The sequence below is a fragment of the Entelurus aequoreus genome, linkage group LG06 (assembly GCF_033978785.1).
Source record: "Entelurus aequoreus isolate RoL-2023_Sb linkage group LG06, RoL_Eaeq_v1.1, whole genome shotgun sequence".
NCBI lineage: Eukaryota > Metazoa > Chordata > Actinopteri > Syngnathiformes > Syngnathidae > Entelurus > Entelurus aequoreus.
In genome coordinates this window covers 58,727,267-58,751,627 of record NC_084736.1, presented here as the reverse complement: position 1 = coordinate 58,751,627, position 24,361 = coordinate 58,727,267, and the positions used below count along the sequence as shown (strand labels likewise).

The window sequence follows — 24,361 nt, the reverse complement described above, 5'->3', positions numbered from 1 at the left end:
TGGCAATATCGCGAAATGATCAAGTATGACACATAGAATGAATCTGCTATCCCCGTTTAAATAAAAAAAATCATTTCAGTAGGCCTTTAATTAACTGTACAAAAAAATAATCTTTAAAAATATATGCAGGCAAGTTTATCAGCGCATTTTAGCAGCTATTTCTTCCGGTGGGGAATCAAAACAAGGAATTGAAATGTTACAAATGTTAACGATACCGGGAGAATCAGAATGTTGGTCCCGGTTCCCGTCAATGATCGATGCTGGATTTGTTGAAAAGGTTATTCTCCTGTTCAAGGTAAACGGCTGCCAAATGTACAACACCCAGGTTAGACCCCCGGTTGAACACATTTCGTATTCACAACATCTAAACCTACTTAACCAAATATAGTGTCTATTAACATTTGAATCAGAAATGTGGGGCGTTTGATGAGTACTTTCCAATGATATACAACATAGTACAGTACAACCTTGGGTTTCGTACAGTCCCCTTTTAATGAGTCACTTTTCATTAAAATTGTGCCCCGTTTTACGTTGACCAAAACAGAACTCAGTCTTACTGTTTTAATGACATTCAGACTTTACTTAAATCAGTAACGGAGCAGCATCTCCTCATTCAGAAACAACCACACCGGAAATGTGTCCCGTGAACAACCGTCCGACCGGAACTCTCTAATAACCAAAGTTCCTTGGGTGAATAATGTAAACTGACTACACCGGTATGTTTTAGCGCTTTCATGGCAAGTTTACTGACAGATATAAGTAAGAACTTTACACTACTTTATATAACAAATGGCAACAGCGGAGGATGAATGTCACATAACAAGAAGATAGAGAAAAAGAAGAAGCTTATCGACTACGAAGTTGGCGTGGACTACAAAGGCGGACGCGCGCAATTTTTCCGGATTTATGCAGATCCCAAATACAGATCAGCAGGTACCAGAAGGTAAGAAAAGTTGCTTTTGCATAATATTGCGAAACAAAACGCCAGATAATATGTCTTACCTTATACACACACCATAATAATACTCGTATTTTTAATGCGCCGACAATCCTTCAAGCGGTGCGGCTTTCATAGCTTACCAAAATCGTACTAAAACATTTTGATAGATTTTTGAGCGCCGTGTGTAATGTTCTACATTTTCAATGGAACATTTAAATGTTGGCGTTGTTTACTTGAGACACATTGCCATCATAGTGGCAATATACACTTATCTCTTATGTTTGACTGCCATCTACTGGTCACACTTATCATTACACCATGTACCAAATAAAATAGCTTCGGTGTTACGGTAAGCTCAACCAAACGTATTTCTTACATTAGGCGCACCGGGTTATAAGGCGCACTGTCGAGTTTTGAGGGGAAAAAAAGATTTTAAGTGCGCCTTATCGTCCGGAAAATACGGTACATTGGATTTACAGTATTTCTTATGGGAAAGGTTGCTTCGGTTTTCTTACAATTCAGTCTTCGTACAGATTACTGAAAAAAAACAAGACATCTTTGTATTAGAAACACCTTTGATTGATTGATTGATTGAGACTTTTATTAGTAGGTTGTACAGTGAAGTACATATTCCGTACAATTGACCACTAAATGGTAACACCCGAATAAGTTTTTCAACTTGTTTAAGTCGGGGTTCATGATACAGATATATACTATCATATATACTATCATCATAATACAGTCATCACACAAGATAATCACATTGAATTATTTACATTATTTACAATCAGGGGTGTGGAGGGGGGGGGGGTAGGATATGGACAGCAAGTAGTGGACATAGAGAGAGAGAGAGAGAGAGAGAGAGAGGGAGAGAGAGAGAGAGAGAGAGAGAGAGAGAGAGAGAGAGAGAGAGAGAGAGAGAGAGAGAGAGAGAGAGAGAGAGAGAGAGAGAGAGAGAGAGATCAGAAGGCATAAGAAAAAGTATCTGCATTTGATTGTTTATATTTGATTATTAGCAATTGATTATTAGCAATCCGGGTAGGGTGTTAGTTTAGGGTTGTAGCTGCCTGGAGGTGAATTTTTATTGCGGTTTTGAAAGAGGATAGAGATGCCCTTTCTTTTATACCTGTTGGGAGCGCATTCCACATTGATGAAGCATAGAAAGAGAATGAGTTAAGACCTTTGTTAGTTCAGAATCTGGGTTTAACGTGGTTAGTGGAGCTCCCCCTGGTGTTGTGGTTATGGCGGTCATTTACGTTAAGGAAGTAGCTTGACATGTACTTCGGTATCAGGGAGGTGTAGTGGATTTTATAGACTAGGCTCAGTGCAAGTTGTTTAACTCTGTCCTCCACCTTGAGCCAGCCCACTTTAGAGAAGTGGGTAGGAGTGAGGTGGGATCTGGGGTGGAGGTCTAGAAGTAACCTGACTAGCTTGTTCTGAGATGATTGGAGTTTAGATTTGAGGATTTTGGAGGTGCTAGGGTACCAGGAGGTGCATGCGTAATCGAATCAGTATCATGCAATCAATCAATCAATACATTCCTTTATTGTCATTGTCATAATAACACTTAAGTCATACATGTCAACGAGATTTTGTTTGAGCTTTGTCTAGTTCTGCACCATTGCAGAGTACAAACATTATAATAAACACATTTTTAAACCAATGCCTCTCTGACAGTATCAAACAAGACTGAGCACCATTATCTTTGCAAAGGCTGACTTTTGATATAGCAACTAATGACGTGTGGGTTAACAGTCGTATGTTTCAATAGCGTATACTGTGTGATTCAATGGTTATGTTTTCCTCAATAAATACAGATCCCAATAAGGATAACATGCGGATTGTTTTTTTATAATGCCACCCTTTTGAGCATAAACAAACCAGTCGTGTAAATATTATATGGACTGATGCATGATCTGCTTTAAGTGCTTAAGCGTACCCTGCCATGTGCCCTCATTATACATATTTTCCCGATAGAATTATAAAGATTAAAGCAGTTGACCAGAGAGTGCTCAGTTTATCTGCTGGCTAATTTGCTCGCAGTACTTAGTGAATCAAGGACAAAAACATTGCTGTTGACTGTGCAGATTATGATCGAGTCAACAAAGACGTACTAAGCACGCGCAAACACGACCGCACCGCATTTAAGTGTATCACGACTCAAAATCTTGCGCGTTAGTGAGATGTCGGCTCCCCGAACGAAAGCGTGAATGAAAGCTCCGAGCTTTTCTGTGTCAAAATCAGTCATCGTGCCCCTCCGAGGAAGCTGACATTTAAGTGGTTCGCCTGTCGCGGTCTCCTCTGGTTTACATATGGCTCATCTAAAAGGGCTGCGATGACGCCTGACAGTTCTCAGGACATGAACGTACTGTATGTGTCACCCTCCTGACAAAACCCACAAGCCCTGAAGGGACACAATGGCTTATCCCCCCCCCGACCCCCGCCCGCCCAACCTCCCCGTTCACCTTGCTGTGCGGCTGACATAGTTGTAAGTAAGGACCCAGAGAATGGAGCCCGGAACAAGGTTGTCCTGACTTGGCCCAACAGGGCCCCACAGTGACAGATGTGCAGTTTTAATACCAGAGCTGGCAGCATCTCTGTCCAGAGGAATATAAACTGGATCACCGTCTCCTGGAGCGAGAATGCAGCGGAACAGGGTACTTAGCATGCAACCTCACCCCTTTGCAGCCTTGCACGTGTTCCTTCTCAGGAGTTCACCTGTTTTTAACAGTCCATCCAAAGATGCCATGCAAATGAGTCTGATATTTGTTGCACGATATAGAGAATATTCGATATAAATGATTATATTTGGTCAAGGGTAGAGCTTTTAATGCTATCGTTATATCTTGATAATTCATGTTGAAGACACATTTGAGTAGGGTTGTACGGTATACCGGTATTGGTAACACTTTAGTATGGCGAACATATTCTAAGTAACAAAGACTTAATTTTGAGTTATTTGGACACTAGGGGAACATATAAGAGTTAGTAGGGTTACTAAAAAGCAATAATTGTGAGGTTATTGAGGGAAGACTCTTAGTTAATGGCTTACTGGTTGTATAATAAGGCCATGCTGAATAAAGCATTAATAAGTACTTAATAATGACTCATTAAAAGCCAATATGTTACTAATTTACATGTTAATAAGCAACTAATTAATGGTGAATATGTGTTCCCCATACTAAAGTGTTACCCCAGTATTAGTATAGTACCGCGATACTAATGAATCATATTCGGTACTATACCGCCTCTGAAAAGTACCAAGTACAGTAGCGTATCTAGTCGATACTACTGTGATTACGTCGATATTTGTTGGCATCACATCTTTTCGTTTTTTTTTAAATGTACACTACCGTTCAAAAGTTTGGGGTCACCCAAACAATTTTGTGGAATAGCCTTCATTTCTAAGAACAAGAATAGACAGTCGAGTTTCAGATGAAAGTTCTCTTTTTCTGGCCATTTTGAGTGTTTAATTGACCCCACAAATGTGATGCTCCAGAAACTCAATCTGCTCAAAGGAAGGTCAGTTGTGTAGCTTCTGTAACGAGCTAAACTGTTTTTAGATGTGTGAACATGATTGCACAAGCGTTTTCTAATCATCAATTAGCCTTCTGAGCCAATGAGCAAAGACATTGTACCATTAGAACACTGGAGTGATAGTTGCTGGAAATGGGCCTCTATACACCTATGTAGATATTGCACCAAAAAGCAGACATTTGCAGCTAGAATAGTCATTTACCACATTAGCAATGTATAGAGTGTATTTCTTTAAAGTTAAGACTACTTTAAAGTTATCTTCATTGAAAAGTACAGTGCTTTTCCTTCAAAAATAAGGACATTTCAATGTGACCCCAAACTTTTGAACGGTAGTGTATAATATGTTTATAAACTCAGGAAATATATTTGTGGGGCGATATAGATAATATACGATATAAATTATTATATTTGGCCAATGGTAGAGCTTTTAATGGTATTGTTATATCTTGATAATTCCTGTTGAAGACACATTTGAGTAGGGTTGTACGGTATTGGTAACACTTTAGTATGGCGAACATATTCTAAGTAAAAAAGACTTAATTTTGAGTTATTTGGACACTAGGGGAACATATAAGAGTTAGTGGGGTTACTAAAAAGAAATAATTCTGAGGTTATTGAGGGAAGACTCTTAGTTAATGGCTTACTGGTTGTATAATAAGGCCATGCTGAATAAAGCATTAATAAGTACTTAATAATGACTCATTAAAAGCCAATATGTTACTAATTTACATGTTAATAAGCAACTAATTAATGGTGAATATGTGTTCCCCATACTAAAGTGTTACCCCAGTATTAGTATAGTACCGCGATACTAATGAATCATATTCGGTACTATACCGCCTCTGAAAAGTACCAAGTACAGTAGCGTATCTAGTCGATAATACTGTGATTACGTCGATATTTTTTGGCATCACATCTTTTCGTTTTTTTTTTAATGTATATTATGTTTATAAACTCAGGAAATATGTCCCTGGACACATGAGGACTTTGAATATGACCAATGTATGATCTTGTAACGACTTGGTATTGGATTGATACCCAAATTTGGGGTATCATCCAAAACTAATGTAAAGTATCAAACAACAGACGAATAAGTGTGTGGAGGTCTTGCTCCATATATATATGACGGACATGACAGCCGTGTTCATCTTTGTGAACAATGATTTATTTTGCAATAAGTTGTCCTTCTTGTTCTTTTCAGCCATGTTAAGGTTTCTCTCTCTCCCTCTCTTTCCCGACTGCTGCCTTTAACAGAGCGACAGGTGATCAGACAAACACTCACAGGTGTGTCATCTACGCACCTGTCACTAATCTCAAAGCAGGTCCTGACACACCCCCGCTTCGCTGCAGGTCCGCAGGCCACGCCCCCCCCATAAAGTGATTTTACATGTGAACATAAGTGTAGATAGAACATGTTAAAAGAGAAAGTAAGCAGATATTAACAGTAAAGGAACAAGTAGATTAATAATTCATTTTCTACCACTTCACCTTAATCATTTTGACAAAATAATAGAATGATAAATGACACAATATGTTACTGCATATGTCAGCAGACTAAATTAGGAGCCCTTGTTTGCTTACTTACTACTAAATGACAAGTTGTCTTGTATGTTCACTATTTTATTTAAGGACAAACTTGCAATAAAAAACACATGTTTAATGTACCCTAAGATTTTTTGTTAAAATGAAGCCAATAATGCAATTTTTTGTGTTCCCCTTTAATTAGAAAAGTACTGAAAAGTACCGAAAAGTATCTAAATAATTTTGGTACCGGTACCAAAATATTGGTATTGGGACATTACTACATTTGAGCTATTTCCCCAAATTTGACAGCGGCAAGTGAACAAACACGTCTTCAACGCAATGGAGCATTATGTTTAGGGGCTCATGTCCCTCCACAGTGCAAAGCCACTTCTAATTAGGCAATCCTCGCCTCCGTGGCGGTAAACTACTTTCCCTGCAAGTACTATTATCGCTGGAGGGCGGAGATTAAATAACTGTAAACTTGTTTTACATTCTAGTTTCTTCAAAATAGCCACCATTTGCTCTTATTACTACTTTGCACACTCTTGGCATTCTCTCCATACGCTTCAAGCACACCTGTGAAGTGAAAACCATTTCAGTCGACTGCCTCTTGAAGCTCATCGAGAGAATGCTAAGAGTGTGCAGAGCAATAATCAGAGCAAAGGGTGGCTATTTTGAAGAAACTAGACTATAAAACATGTTTTCAGTTATTTCACATATCTTTGTTTAATGCAAAACTCCACATGTGTTCATTGTTATTTTGATGCCTTCAGTGACAATCGACAATGTAAATAGTCATGAAAATAAAGAAAATGCATTGACTTTAAAGGTGCGTCCAAACTTTTTGCCTGTACTGTATATATATGGGGTGGTATAGCTCGGTTGGTAGAGCGCCCGTGCCAGCAACTTGAGGGTTCCAGGTTCGATCCCCGCTTCCGTCATCCTAGTGACTGCCGTTCTGTCCTTGGGCAAGACACTTTACCCACCTGCTCCCAGTGCCACCCACACTGGTTTAAATGTAACTTAGATATTGGGTTTTCACTATGTAAAGCGCTTTGAGTCACTAGAGAAAAAGCGCTATATAAATATAATTAACTTCATTTCACACACACATATATATATATATATATATATATATATATATATATATATATATATATATATATATATATATATATATATATATATATATATGTATATATATATATGTATATATATATATATATATATATATATGTATATATATATATATATATATATATATATATATATATATATATATATATATATATATATATATATATATATATATATATATATATAATGTTAGGTCAGAAAAAACACAAAGGCTATATCATCCCTACAAGCCTGTTTCGCAGGTTTCCCTGCTCGTCAAGGGATTTTAATATACTTAACGTATATTCCGCTCTACATCGGTATTGAGCACTGTATAACTCATATATATTATATATATATATATATATATATATATATATATGAGCCTTCATTTCTAAGAACAAGAATAGACTGTCGAGTTTCAGATGAAAGTTCTCTTTTTGTGGCCATTTTGAGCGTTTAATTGACCCCACAAATGTGATGCTCCAGAAACTCAATCTGCTCAAAGGAAGGTCAGTTTTGTAGCTTCTGTAACGAGCTAAACTGTTTTCAGATGTGTGAACATGATTGCACAAGGGTTTTCTAATCATCAATTAGCCTTCTGAGCCAATGAGCAAACACATTGTACCATTAGAACACTGGAGTGATAGTTGCTGGAAATGGGCCTCTATACACCTATGTAGATATTGCACCAAAAATCAGACATTTGCAGCTAGAATAGTCATTTACCACATTAGCAATGTATAGAGTGTATTTCTTTAAAGTTAAGACTAGTTTAAAGTTATCTTCATTGAAAAGTACAGTGCTTTATATATATATATATATATATATATATATATATATATATATATATATATATATATATATATATATATATATATATATATATATATATATATATATATATATTGTTAATGCAAAAAGCTGCAATATATATACATATAGATTTTAAGCCATATCGCCCATTACTAGTTCAACCCATTTTACTTAAACCTGTGATCATTGATTCCTGTGTGGACACTTGCAAAGTCACTTTGGTGTGAGTGTTACTCTCTTAAATTAAAATGGAAACTAAAAGTAATCATGGAATGCGGGGAAAGGAGGAAAGTCTACACGACGCTAAAGTTTCAGATGCATTTGGAAATACTATTCCGCGTCATCATGTTTAGTACAAACACACTATTGAATATATTTGGAGTTTTCTGCCCTGCAGTGAAACAAGCTTTATGAAAAATACATTTCAGCTTTCTTTTAAGTCCAAGCAATTAATAAGTCATTTATTCCGTTGAAATGCAAAACCTTGAACCGGTATTGGGAATTCCAATGAGCCCTAATGGTTTTTACCATATGTAGCAAACAGCTGACACCGCGTCAATTGACTCCCAATAGCACCGCTATTAGATGACAGTAATGCATCGTTGCTCTTCAGAGCTAATCGAGAGATAAACAATGTGTCGTTCGTGCTGTCAGACGTTTTAACTATGTGAGGTGAAAGACTAAATCATCAAGCTGCTTGTCATTATTTTATTAGATATTCACTTGTCAGGAAATACAAGAGCTGTATCAAACATTGCGCCTTAAAACAATTCTTAGTTTTGGCGATATGGGTCACACGGACTTTCTCTAGGGGGGCGCCGCAAGAACGAAGGAGGGCAAAAGTGGTTCCTATCTGTTTTTTGAAACCCAATCAACGAGAGTTTATCAAGTAGGGCTGCACAATTAATCCACATCAAGGTTTTAATTACTGCAATTATTAATCGCAAGAGGCCTTTTTTAAGGTTTTCTAATTATTTTCTCTCCTTCATTTTCGAATTGAATCCGAATTATCGAGCCTTGCATCCTTGGCCTGCTGACCAATCAAAAGTGGTTACAAGAAACAGCCGATGTGCTAATAACAAACACCAGTTGCATTGTATTGATTGATTGATTGAGACTTGTATTAGTAGATTGCACAGTGAAGTACATATTCCGTACAATTGACCACTAAATGGTAACACCCGAATAAGTTTTTCAACTTGTTTAAGTCGGGGTCCACGTTAATCAATTCATGGTAATGTATCTGATGACATTGTCAGCTTAGTTCGGGGGTCAGCAACCCGCGGGTCTTTAGCGCCGCACTAGTGGCTCCCTGGAACTCCTTAAAAAATTTATGAAAATGGAAAAAATTGAAGGGGAGGGAATATATTTTTTGTTTTAATATGGTTTCTGTAGGAGGATAATCTTGACACAAACCTTCCTAATTGTTAGAAATCCCACTGTTTATATTAAACATGATTCTCTTATGAGAGTATTTGGCGAGCGCCGTTTTGCCCCACTGTTTTCGCCGGTCCTTGAACTCACCCTAGTTTGTTTTACATGTACAGCTTTCTCCGACGCTGACAGAGAAATATGTTTTTTATGGCACTGGGGCGGTATAGCTCGGTTGGTAGAGCGGCCGTGCCAGCAACTTGAGGGTTCCAGGTTCGATCCCCGCTTCCATGGCTAGTCACTGCCGTTGTGTCCTTGGGCAAGAAACTTTACCCACCTGCTCCCAACGCCACCCACCCTGGTTTAAATGTAACTTAGATATTGGGTTTCACTATGTAAAGCGCTTTGAGTCACGAGAGAAAAAGCGCTATATAAATATAATTCACTTCACTCCTGCTTTGTCTCATTTTGTCCACCAAACATTTTATGCTGTGCGTATATGCACAAAGGTGAGCTTTGTTGATGTTATTGATTTGTTGTAGTGCTAATCAGGTATATTTGGTCAGTGCATGAATGAGAGTTTATCAAGTAGGGCTGCACAATTAATCTACATCAAGGTTTTAATTACATCAATTATTAATCGCAAAGGCCTTTAATGTTTTTTAACTATTTTCTCTCCTTCATTTTCGAATTGAATCCGAATTATCGAGCCTTGCATCCTTGGCCTGCTGACCAATCAAAAGCGGTTACAAGAAACAGCGCTGTGTGCGCTGCATCCCACTGTTTATATTAAACATTATTCTCTTATGAGAGTATTTGGCGAGCGCCGTTTTTCCCCACTGTTTTCGGCGGCCCTTGAACTCACCCTGGTTGGTTTACATGTACAACTTTCTCCGACGCTGCCACAGAAAGACGTGTTTTTATGCCACTCCTGCTTTGTTTCATTTTGTCCACCAAACTTTTTATTCTGTGCATGAATGCAAAAAGGTGAGCTTTGTTGATGTTATTGATTTGTTCGAGTACTAATCAGGCGTATTTGGTCAGTGCATGAATGAGAGTTTATCAAATAGGGCTGCAAAATTAATCTACATCAAGGTTTTAATTACAGCAATTATTAAAAGGTTTTAATTACAGCAATTATTAATCGCAAAGGCCTTTAAGGTTTTTTAACTATTTTCTCTCCTTCATTTTCGAATTGAATCCGATTTATCGAGCTTTGCATCCTTGGCCTGCTGACCAATCAAAAGCGGTTACAAGAAACAGCGCTGTGTGCGCTGCATCCCACTGTTTATATTAAACGTTATTCTCTTATGAGAGTATTTGGCGTGCGCCGTTTTTCCCCACTGTTTTCGGCGGCCCTTGAACTCACCCTGGTTTGTTTACATGTACAACTTTCTCCGACGCTGCCACAGAAAGACGTGTTTTTATGCCACTCCTGCTTTGTTTCATTTTGTCCACCAAACTTTTTATTCTGTGCATGAATGCAAAAAGGTGAGCTTTGTTGATGTTATTGATTTGTTCGAGTACTAATCAGGCGTATTTGGTCAGTGCATGAATGAGAGTTTATCAAATAGGGCTGCAAAATGTATCTACATCAAGGTTTTAATTACAGCAATTATTAAAAGGTTTTAATTACAGCAATAATTAATCGCAAAGGCCTTTAAGGTTTTTTAACTATTTTCTCTCCTTCATTTTCGAATTGAATCCGATTTATCGAGCCTTGCATCCTTGGCCCGCTGACCAATCAAAAGTGGTTTCAAGAAACAGCGCTGTGTGCGCTGCATCCCACTGTTTATATTAAACGTTATTCTCTTATGAGAGTATTTGGCGAGCGCCGTTTTGACCCACTGATTTCGGCGGTCCTTGAACTCACCCTAGTTTGTTTTACATGTACAACTTTCTCCGACGCTGCCACAGAAAGACGTGTCTTTATGCCACTCCTGCTTTGTTTCATTTTGTCCACCAAACTTTTTATGCTGTGCGTGAATGCACAAAAGGTGAGCTTTGTTGATGTTATTGACTTGTTGGAGCGCTAATCAGGCGTATTTGGTCAGTGCATGACTGCAAGCTAATCGATGCTAACATGGCATTTAGGCTAGCTGTATGTACATATTGCATCATTATGCTTCCTTTACTTATGTCCTCTGTGTATTTAATTTATATTTGCATGTCTCGTGACACTTTATCTGTATGCAATATTGGCTGCATTTCTGATAGTTGTTTGTGTGCCATGTTGTTCCAGACTACAGCAAACGCTACCCAGCTTGCAAAGATTGTAATAAATCCATTAGAAGAAGACAGCCTGCCGTTTCCTTTAACGTGGACACACACATTCTAAACCAATCGTTGAGAGGAGTTATTTCACCCCCTGAGAAACCTCCGTTTTACTAATGTTTTCCAATGTTGTGACATTGTGTAGAATAAATATTACATTTCTGTCAACAAAGATTTGTGTCAGCCTGTGACTGACACATTAGTCATAGTAGGCTAATATAGCTAATATAGACACTTGTATCATGTGTTGTCTTCATTATAGGACTATTATATGAGGCTTTTAAAGTAATTTTGATCGTAGGCTAATAACAATTCATTATAACACTTATATAAGGCTTACTTTTTTGCGGCTCCAGACAGATTTTTTTTTGTATTTTTGGTCCAATATGGCTCTTTCAACATTTTGGGTATCCAACCCCTGGCTTAGTTCTACACAGGTGGACGACAATGAGGCTGCGACAAACGGCCAAGGACGGTGTGAGCACACATGGGTGTTGTGACATGACTTTCTTCTCTTCTTTTCTTGTCTCATCATTCAAGCAGTTGGCAGAAAAATCTGTTTTTTTTCTCAAAATCGTGCATACCAAATTCGTAGGGGTTAATAACAGCGCAACCATGACAAGCGCATGTCAGTACAAACAAAGAAGTGAGGAAGTGTTCACTGAATTTGAATTAGCGCTAAGGTAATATTGCAAAACCTGGGGTTTTTTGGGTGTGCTTCAAGTAAGAGGTGGCGTGTTTTGTCGATCGCTGGTGGTTAAGCCACAGGGGCTCTTTCTAGAGTGGCAAAGGTGTAGACCAGGGGTCACCAACGCGGTCCCCGCGGGCACCAGGTAGCCCGTAAGGACCAGATGACTAGCCCGCTGGCCTGTTCTGAAAATAGCTCAAATAGCAGCACTTACCAGTGAGCTGCCTCTATTTTTTAAATTTTATTTATTTACTAGCAAGCTGGTCTCGCAAAAGAGAGACAAAACTCAAATAGAATTTGAAAATCCAAGAAAATTGGTCTTGGTCTTCACTAACTGACAAAGAAACAGATAACAGATTTGGTGTCCAGTTCAAAGTGTGACATGATTTATTTAAAAATTTGAGAGTTTTGAGTTTGAGTTTGAGTTTATTTCGAACATGCAAGCATACAACATGATACATCACAATTTCCAGTTTCTCTTTTCAACATGTTCGAAAAGGAGTAGGAAGAAGCAGAGCTTATTTAATCCTACCCCTTTTCTTTACATAACAGTTGCAAAACTTTTTGTTCACTTCCTGTTCAAAATTTATTCACAATAAACTCCATAAGTAATCACAATAAAAATAAATAAATAAATAATAGTAAGAATTTAATAATAATAATTGGTGAAGTAAGTCATATTTCTTGGCTTTTGTATTTTACATGAGTTATTTGTACAAACATGGTGCAAAGTAATTCATGATTTGTTAAAAAATGTTAGTGGCTAGCTAGTTAAAATGGGATATTGTGATTTCACAAGACTGTCTTAGAAGTGATCATTTGAAAATGTTCAATTTAAAAAATGTGCACTTAGAGAAAATATAAAAATAAAGTGTTGCATATTGATATTTATCTGTTTCTATATATATTTATTGTGAGAAATCATTAAGATGATCAGTGTTTCCACAAAGATACATATCATTAATTATTAATAATAGCATAGAGTTAAAGGTAAATTGAGCAAATTGGCTATTTCTGGGTATTTATTTAAGTGTGTATCAAACTGGTAGCCCTTCGCATTAATCAGTACCCAAGAAGTAGCTCCTGGTGTAGACGTTTGCGTTCAAGGTACACGGTATGTTGACAACATTGGCAGTTTTTCATAGTTCTGGACCTAAAAATTATGTTTACAGAAAAACTTGCCCCTAAAATCGACGAGTGATTTTAGGTTTGTTTTCTAACGATTTTCACCACACTTTGGAATGCCCACTTTTAGCTCTAAAATGTGGGCAGTCCTGCATCAGCCTGCTGACGTCACCGACAGAAGACTGGAGAAAATGGAATGTAGTACCGTATTTTTCGGAGTATAAGTCGCTCCGGAGTATAAGTCGCACCGGCCGAAAATGCATAATAAAGAAGGAAAAAAACATATATAAGTCGCAATGGAGTATAAGTCGCATTTTTGGGGGAAATTTATTTGATAAAACCCAACACCAAGAATAGACATTTGAAAGGCAATTTAAAATAAATAAAGAATAGTGAACAACAGGCTGAATAAGTGTACGTTATATGACGCATAAATAACCAACTGAGAACGTGCCTGGTATGTTAACGTAACATATTATGGTAAGAGTCATTCAAATAACTATAACATATAGAACATGCTATACGTTTACCAAACAATCTGTCACTCCTAATCGCTAAATCCGATAAAATCTTATACGTCTAGTCTCTTACGTGAATGAGCTAAATAATATTATTTTGATATTTTACGGTAATGCCAAACTATGAAAAAAACTGCGACTTATAGTCCGAAAAATACGGTATGTGTTTTGGTGGCATCTTTGGTAGAATCGCGTTTTTGTGCATTATTTTAAGAGGGAAAAGTGTACCGTATTTTCCGGACCAGGATTTCAGCATGTATGCAGATCCCAAATACAGATCAGCAGGTACTAGAAGGTTAAGAAAAGTTGCTTGTGCATAATATTGCAAAACAAAACGCCAGATGATATGTCTTACCTTATACACACACCATAATACTACTCGCATGTTGAAGCACATCAAACGGTGCAGGCTACACTTATCTCTTATGTTTGACTGCTATCTACTCCTCACACTTATCATTACACCATGTACCAAATAAAATTGCTTCGATGTGGGTAAGCTCAACCAAACATATTCCTTACATCAGGCCAGTATTTTTCAACCTTCTTTGAGCCAAGGCACATTTTTTGCGTTGAAAAAATCCGGAGGCACACCACCAGCAGAAATCATAAACTCAAATGACAGTAAAAAGTCGTTGTCGCAATTGTTGGATATGACTTTAAACCATAACCAAGCATGCATCACTATAGGTCTTGTCTCAAAGTAGGTGTACTGTCACCACCTGTCACATCACACCCTGACTTATTTTGAGTTTTTTTTGCTGTTTTCCTGAGTGTAGTGTTTTAGTTCTTGTCTTGCGCTCTTATTTTGGTGGCTTTTTCTCCTTTTGGGGTATTTTCCTGTCGCAGTTTCATGTCTCCCTTTGAGCGATATTTCCCGCATCTACTTTGTTTTAGCAATCAAGAATATTTCAGTTGTTTTTTATCCTTCTTTGTGGGGACATTGTTGATTGTCATGTCATGTTCGGATGTACTTTGTGGACACCGTCTTTGCTCCACGGGAAGTCTTTGCTGTCGTCCAGCATTCTGTTTTTGTTTACTTTGTAGCCAGTTCAGTTTTAGTTTTGTTCTGCGTAAGCCTTCCCTAAGCTTCAAAGCCTTTTCTTAGGGGCACTCACCTTTTGTTTATTTTTGGTTTAAGCATAAGACAACTTTGTACCTGCACGCTGCCTCCCGCTGTTTCCGACACTTACAAAGCAATTAGCTACCGGCTGCCACCTACTGATATGGAAGAGTATTACACGGTTACCCTGCCGAGCTCTAGACAGCACCGACACTCAACAGCAACACATCATTTGCAGACTATAATTACTGGTTTGCAAAAAATATTTTTAACCCAAATATGTGAAATTAGATAATCTCCCACGGCACACTAGACAGTGGTTGAAAAACACTGCATTAGGCGCACTGGGTTATAAGGCGCACTGTAGAGTTTTGAGGGGAAAAATCATATTTTTAGTGTGCTTTATAGTCCGGAAAATACGATAAATTGCAACAATCGTTTTAATGATTCTGACTTTGAAGAATAAGGGGTTTTGGTTGGCGTTTGGATGGTAAAATATGCAAAAGACTCAATTCAAAGGCTCCTCCATCTCGGAGCAATGACTGAGTCAGAACCTGCGGAAAACGGACAAAGACGAGCAGACCCTGCGCTCAGACATGAGAACAAAAGAAAGTATTCTATTTTGCATTCTCCTCTACTGATGTTTTCCTCAAGGCGATTTAAGAAATGCTGAAAAAGCAGCCCGTTAAGGTTTTCAATCTGGCCCGCCGGACATTCCCCAAATTATTTTTTTAGATCTTTAAGATGGAAACTGTAGCTGCCATTATGATGTGCAGTGATGTTTTAAAATGACCCTAAGTCTTGAACTATACAAAGTATTTCAATGGTTGGAATCTGCACATTTGCATCATATACTAGTTACTATGGTAATCTAATTAGTTACTATGGTAATCTAAGTCACAGCAGCTCAGACGAGGCACCAAGCAGTGTGTGTGGGGAGCGTTTCCACAGAGTTTCCAGAGCGACCAGCCCGGGTGTCAGGGACAGACGCGGAAGGAGATTTTTACAACCAAGTTCTAAAGCTTAGTGATATATCTATCAGATTATAGGTGGAGGTTGTTTTGTTTTTACCCTTTGTGTTCATATTTCGCTGTTTGTTGCATTTTTGTTAAATTTTGCTTGATTGTAAAAATATGTCCATCGAGAGGGGGGTGTGACGTTCAGATGTTGTCAATATTCAACGTTTTATCGTTCATAGTTAATATTGAAATATCTTTATTTTTGTGTACATCCTGGGTGTCTCTTTCAGTAGAAAACATTTAAAATTCCATTCCGTTTTTTAAGGCGGTCTGTCATAACGTTTTTGGCATTCAGACATTATAGTGAGGTTTTGTAATAGTGTTCCTAAAAACAGATATATCGGCCCCCAGACACAATTATTTCTCTAAATTTGGCCTCGAGTCAAAATAATTGCCCAGGCCTGGACTATGGTGTCCATGGAAAAGCAGCGAAGTCCGGAAATGGTGATTCTTTTTTTATTTATTTTCTGCTTGTAATGTTGACCATATCCGTTATGAAGTATTAATAAAGCATGTATCTACACCGTCTATGCGGGGAAATGGGCTCCAGTTCTGTAGGTGATGCACACCAAGAGTCTGGCGATAAAAAAGGGAGCATTCCAACAACATTTAGTTCTTATTACTAAAAAAACGGATTGATATTATGGGAAATGACACTTTCAGTTAATACATTAAGAGAACTTAATAGTGAAATTTAGGCCAGTTGGAATGTATGGGTCCTTTAAGCCGTGGTCTTAACGCATATATACACACAGCATCAGCGTTAATATGGGAACAAAAATGAGGTATACAAAAATATATATGTTTATCGTTTGCAGCGTGAGAGAAAGTTATAGGTTCATCTCATAGCATAGCTGTGGTGTGTTCAAGGACAGTCACATAAAGTTGTCAAATCGCTTGCAGAACATTATCAATTTCAATCAAATAAAAACATAACAATGCAAAAACCGAGAAGGCTGGGTTGTAGAAGGGGGGTCTTGCCCATGAGTTTGATAAGTATATAAATGAGTCACAATTTTGGAATGAAAGAAACTGCTGTCCCCAATGTGTCCACTAGATGTCGCAATAGCAATTATTTCCATCTTCCAATCCAATCCAATCCACTTTATTTATATAGCACATTTAAACAACAAAAATGTTTCCAAAGTGCTGCACAACAATATTAAAAACAATATTCAAATATTATCCTTAGCTCCACCAATGACTGAATAAAAACAAAAAAAATCAAATAATATAAAACCTACGGAGCCCCTAAAGGGACATGGGGGATTATTTTTTTTTTTAAATATATATATTTTTATATATTTTTTTTAGATATGTATCTCGTGCGCACGAGATAGTTTCTTGTGCGCACGAGATATATATCTAAGAAAAATAAAATTGAAAAAAAAAATTATAAAAATAAAAAATTCCCCCATGTCCATTTAGGGGCTCCGTAAAAACCAATATAAAACCAATATAAAAATAAATGATTAAAAACGATTTTAAAGGGTAAAACCAATTAAACAGTAAATAGAAATCTAAAAAAATATATATATATTTGTAGATAATGCTACATATATAAAATAAATAAACCATATGTTAGTGCACCAGTTGAGGAAAATGAGCAAACTACATAAATAACATCCTGTAATTTGATTTAGATATAATTTTTTTATCTTGATAGATTTGAAAATGAACACCAATGAGTTGATGGATGAACATTATAAAATAATTTATTCAGAAAGTATAAATAACGACAAATAAAGATAGAATACTATTAACCGCAACATGTAAATGTAAAAAAAACCCAACAACATTATGATTTGTACATTTTCAGAATGTGCTTGTTTCAATTTTTAAACAAAAGAAAACAATCTGAAGTTGTCTTTATTTGTAAGTTATCATGCCGTGATTTTACCAGTCCGTCCCAATTGGGAGTAGATTTTCCTCCCGATCCAAAATGAGTTTGACACCCCTGCATTAAAGGGTAACACCGCCATTGAGTTATCCTGTATGTGTGGGCCTATTACCGTGATGAACAACTACACAACCATTTGCACCTCTCACTACACTGCAGTGCAGTTCAAGACCACAATAATAAACATAGTGCTAAAGTAGTAAAACGGAGAGATGTTTTATCTTTGTTTGCAAAGTGAGAAACTCATCTTTATAAAAACCTGCAGATGCAACAGTGTTGCGGCTGATGAGAGCGACATATAAATACACACATGGACATCCCACAAAGTTGGTTTTTTTTTGGAGGCATACTTTAATTTCTCAGATGTGTTGTGGGACCATGAATTATAAATGATGTGATGACAGTGCTGGAGCTTGCAAAAAAAATAAGAACACTACACCGGTTCAAGTGAAATCCTCTCCAATGATCAAACGTTATTTGGCAGCCTTATTATACCTTTCACTATTTCTTTTGTACATGCAATAGAGAGGGGAGGGGCTTTATTAAACCATAAAACAGATGATGTACTGTAGTGGAGGCTGTGGAGTGAGGAGGGGCTAGAGAAGATAAACAGAGGGTGCGGGGGTGCAAGCAGACTGATAGAGGTTGTCCAATAAAAGTATTGAAGCTGATTAAGAATGGAATGGAAAGATTTATTGGTATTTTTATCTGTATTGTATAAAAAGTACATGTATTTGGGGCTTCTTAAGAAAGCCAGATACAGTATATGTGCAGTGAGAGTGCATTTACTGTATATTTAACATGCATTATACATGAGAAACTAATATAGTCTATTCCAAAGACAAAGTCTGCATAATGCATTGGGCAAAGTTGCAATACATGAAATTGTGAAGTTTTTTTACTTATTTGGCGCTGAATGTTTCATAATGCCATAATGAGACTGTAAGTTTACTGTATATTTAAAAATTGTATCATACATGAGAAACTAATATAGTATATTCCAAAGAGAAAGTGTGCATAATGCATTGGGCAAAGTTGCAATACATGAAATCGTGAGCTCTTTTACTTATTTGGCGCTGAATGTTTCATAATGCCATAATAAGACATGTGTAAATTTACTGTATATTTAACATGCATTATACATGAGAAACTAATATAGTATATTCCAAAGAGAAAGTGTGCATAATGCATTGGGCAAAGTTGCAATACATGAAATCGTGAGCTTTTTTACTTATTTGGCGCTGAATGTTTCATAATGCCATAATGACACCGTAAGTTTACTGTATATTTAAATTGTATCATACATGAGAAACTAATGTAGTATGTTCCAAAAAACAGTGTGCATAATGCATTGGGCATGGATTAAGTTCTAATACATGAAACCGTGAGCTCTTTTACTTATTTGGCGCTGAATGTTTCATAATGCCATAATGAGACATGTGTAAGTTTACTGTATATTTAAATTGTGTCATACATGAGAAACTAATATAGTATATTCCAAAGAGAAAGTGTGCATAATGCATTGGGCAAAGTTGCAATACATGAAATCGTGAGCTCTTTTACTTATTTGGCGCTGAATGTTTCATAATGCCATGAATGAGACATGTAAGTTTACTGTATATTCAAATTATATCATACATGAGAAACTAATAGTCTATTCCAAAGAGAAAGGTTGCATAATGCATTGGGCATAGTTGCAATACATGAAATTGTGAGCTATTTTCCTTATTTGTCACTGAATATTTCGTAATGCCATGATGAGACATGTATAAGTTTACTGTATATTTAAATTGTATCATACATGAGAAACTAATATAGTATATTCCAAAGAGAAGGTGTGCATAATGCATTGGGCAAAGTTCCAATACATGAAACTGTGAGCTCTTTCACTTATTTGGCGCTGAATATTTCATAATGCCATAATGAGACATGTGTAAGTTTACTGTACATTTAAATTGTATCATCAAGAGAAACTAATATAGTCTATTCCAAAGAGAAAGGTTGCATAATGCATTGGGCAAAGTTGCAATACATGACACCGTGAGCTCTTTTACTTATTTGGTGCTGAATGTTTCATAATGCCATGATGAGACATGTGTAAGTTTACTGTATATTCAAATTGTATCATACATGAGAAACTAATATAGTATATTCCAAACAGAAAGTGTGCATAATGCATTGGGCAAAGTTGCAATACATGAAATTGTGAGCTATTTTACTTATTTGGCGCTGAATGTTTCATAATGCCATAATGAGACATGTGTAAGTTTACTGTCTATTTAAAAATTGTATCATACATGAGAAACTAATATAGTATATTCAAAAGAGAAAGTGTGCATAATGCATTGGGCAAAGTTGCAATACATGAAACTGTGAGCTCTTTTACTTATTTGGCGCTGAATGTTTCATAATGCCATGACGAGACATGTGTAAGTTTACTGTATATTTTAAATTGTATCATACATGAGAAACTAATATAGTATATTCCAAAGAGAAAGTCTGCATAATCTATTGTGCAAATTTGCAATACATGAAATTGTGAGCTCTTTTACTTATTTGGTGCTGAATGTTTCATAATGCCATAAATGAGACATGTAAGTTTACTGTATATTCAAATTATATCATACATGAGAAACTAATAGTCTATTCCAAAGAGAAAGGTTGCATAATGCATTGGGCATAGTTGCAATACATGAAATTGTGAGCTATTTTACTTATTTGGCACTGAATATTTCGTAATGCCATGATGAGACATGTATAAGTTTACTGTATATTTAAATTGTATCATACATGAGAAACTAATATAGAATATTCCAAAGAGAAAGTATGCATAATGCATTGGGCAAAGTTGCAATACATGAAACCGTGAGCTCTTACTTATTTGGCGCTGAATATTCATAATGCCATAAATGAGACATGTGTAAGTTTACTGTGTATTTAAAAATTGTATCATACATGAGAAACTAATACAGTATATTCCAAAGAGAAAGTGTGCATAATGCATTGGGCAAAGTTGTAATACATGAAACTGTGAGCTCTTTTACTTATTTGGCGCTGAATATTTCATAATGCCATAATGAGACATGTGTAAGTTTACTGTATATTTTAAATTGTATCATACATGAGAAACTAATATAGTATATTCCAAAGAGAAAGTCTGCATAATCTATTGTGCAAATTTGCAATACATGAAATTGTGAGCTCTTTTACTTATTTGGCGCTGAATGTTTCATAATGCCATAATGAGACATGTGTAAGTTTGCTGTATATTCAAATTGTATCATACATGAGTAACTAATATAGTCTATTCCAAAGAGAAGGTGTGCATAATGCATCGGGCGAAGTTGCAATACATGACATCGTGAGCTCTTTTACTTATTTGGCGCTGAATGTTTCATAATGCCATAATGAGACATGTGTAAGGCTGGTTTGGAATGCAGGAGAGAGATGTAAGTTTGTGTCACAAATGAGGACATTTATCTATTATTTAAAGTGATAGAGAAAGCTGATTTGCCGGCGTCGCTGCCTCCCCCTTCAGCTGAGCTATTCCTTTCGTTTTCTTTTTTTTTTTTTTTAGAGCGGGGATACTCTTGCACGGTAGCGTGTATTCATATAGTTGCATTGGAATATGAACGTCCCACTTACCTTGAGGGAGCACTGCTGCAATGGTGGCAAGTATCAGGTGTAAGATCCTCCAGCTGGAGCGGTGAAAGCTCATATTTGCACCCAAGCGCGGCTGTTTTGTTGTTGTTTTTGCCCCCCCACCACCACCACCACCCCCGTCGGGACAACTTGCAAGCCCTCCTGCTTCAGCAAAATGAAAAAAGGGTGTCTTCATCCATGCTGCATTCGATGTAAAAAAAAAAAATAAATAAATAAAAACAATACACCTGTTGTGGTCGGACACGCAAACGTGCGTAAAAGTTGCGCGTAACGAGCCCCGGGAACGCACGTCCGCTCCCCTGCGTGTGTAACAAAAAAAAGAGCAAGTAATTTTAGATGAATGTTAAGAGAAAATTAAAGATGGGTACATCCATAAATCCTCCAGGTTGAGTGGATTCCTCCCGTCTGGAAGTCCGCGCTCGCAGATCACCGAGGCTGTCTTGCGCGCAAAGCTCAGGGCGCTAAAGTCATCATCTGTCACTGTTCATCCGCCCGGGAAAGCACGGCCACTGCGCAGCTGGTAGGATTAACCCTGCGCGGCTTGACTGGAGCAAAAAAAAAACGTGACGTATGTCTTCTCATGCGAGATCACCCGGTAATGAGGCTCTTCATTATGCACCCACTGGCTCCACGGAGCGAGACGATACCTTGTAATTTCTCTGAGAACTAACATTTGCCTCAGCCGGTCTGCACGCAAAATGTGTGGCTTTTTTTGCAAATATACAGCAATAATAAGTATTTTTTTATTTTTTATTTTTTTGCATTTTTGTCATAGAGGAATATGATGAATTGCCTCTATGACAGAGGATTTCATCACACATTCCTCTATGACGTTTTATGTTTTGGCATATATAACACCAAAATTAACCCTAAAAAAGCTGTGACAACAAGAAAAACGGCATAAAGCCACGACGGGAAAAATATATATTTTTGTTTTAATAGTGTTTCTGTAGAAGGACAACATGACACAAACCTCTCTAATTATTACAAATCCCAGTGTTTTTATTTTTGTATTTAATTTTATTTTTTTTATTTTAAACAACATAAAAAAAAACACAAGATACACTTACCATTAGTGCATTTTAAATTTTTATTTTTTTAAATTCTTATTTTAAACAACATAAAAAAAACCTCTTTTTTTTAAAAAATTTTTTATTTTAAACAACATACAAAAAACAAGATACACTTACCATTAGTGGCTCCCTGGAGCTTTTTCAAAAATGTATGAAAATAGAAAAAGATGGGGGAAAAATATATATATTTTTATTTTAATAGTGTTTCTGTAGGAGAAACAACATGACACAAACCTCTCTAATAATTAGAAATCCCAGTGTTTTTATTTTATTTTTATTTATTTTTTTATTTAATTTTAATTTTTTATTTTAAACAACATAAAAAAAAACACAAGATACACTTACCATTAGTGCATTTTAAATTTTTATTTTTTTAAATTCTTATTTTAAACAACATAAAAAAAACACTTTTTTAAAAAAATGTTTTTATTTTAAACAACGTACAAAAAACAAGATACACTTACCATTAGTGGCTCCCTGGAGCTTTTTCAAAAATGTATGAAAATAGAAAAAGATGGGGGAAAATATATATATTTTTATTTTAATAGTGTTTCTGTACGAGAAACAACATGACACAAACCTCTCTAATAATTAGAAATCCCAGTGTTTTTATTTTTTTTATTTGTATTTTTTTATTTAATTTTAATTTACATTTTTTATTTTAAACAACATAAAAAAAACACAAGATACACTTACATTGCATTTTAAATTTTTATTTTTTTAAATTTTTATTTTAAACAACATAAAATAAACACTTTTTAAAAAAAATGTTTTTATTTTAAACAACATAAAACAAACAAGATACACTTACCATTAGTGGCTCCCTGGAGCTTTTTCAAAAATGTATGAAAATAGAAAAAGATGGGGTAAAAATATATATTTTTGTTTTAGTAGTGTTTCTGTAGGAGAAACAACATGACACAAACCTCTCTAATTATTAGAAACATAAAAAAAAAACTTTTTTTATTTTATTTTTATTTTAAACAACATAAAAAAAACAAGATACACTTACCATTAGTGGCTCCCTAGAGCTTTTTCAAAAATGTATGAAAATAGAAAAAGATGGGGGAAAATATATATATTTTTATTTTAATAGTGTTTCTGTAGGAGAAACAACATGACACAAACCTCTCTAATTATTAGAAATCCCAGTGTTTTTATTTTTTTATTTTTTATTTTTTTATTTAAGTTTAATTTTATTTTTTTATTTTAAACAACATAAAAAAAACACAAGATACACTTACCATTAGTGCATTTTAAATTTTTATTTTTTTAAATTTTAATTTTAAACAACATAAAAACACTTTTTAAAATTTTTATTTTTATTTTAAACAACATAAAACAAACAAGATACACTTACCATTAGTGGCTCCCTGGAGCTTTTTCAAAAATGTATGAAAATAGAAAAAGATGGGGTAAAAATATATATTTTTGTTTTAGTAGTGTTTCTGTAGGAGAAACAACATGACACAAACCTCTCTAATTATTAGAAACATAAAAAAAACACTTTTTTTATTTTATTTTTATTTTAAACAACATAAAAAAAACAAGATACACTTACCATTAGTGGCTCCCTAGAGCTTTTTCAAAAATGTATGAAAATAGAAAAAGATGGGGGAAAATATATATATTTTTATTTTAATAGTGTTTCTGTAGGAGAAACAACATGACACAAACCTCTCTAATTATTAGAAATCCCAGTGTTTTTATTTTTTTATTTTTTATTTTTTTATT

The 24,361-nt window shown here is 35.8% G+C and overlaps 1 protein-coding gene across 2 annotated transcripts in view; it reads right to left on the bottom strand.

The window, feature by feature from the left end:
• Positions 1–21,630, bottom strand: part of LOC133652381 (transmembrane protein 132D) — a 134,818-nt gene extending 113,188 nt beyond the window's left edge. For both annotated transcript variants that reach the window (XM_062051088.1, XM_062051089.1), the window contains exon 1: positions 21,537–21,630. In XM_062051088.1, coding sequence (XP_061907072.1) covers positions 21,537–21,609 — 73 coding nt within the window. In that variant the 5' untranslated portion in view covers positions 21,610–21,630. The remainder of the gene's footprint in view (positions 1–21,536) is intronic.
• Positions 21,631–24,361: the final 2,731 nt, after the last annotated feature.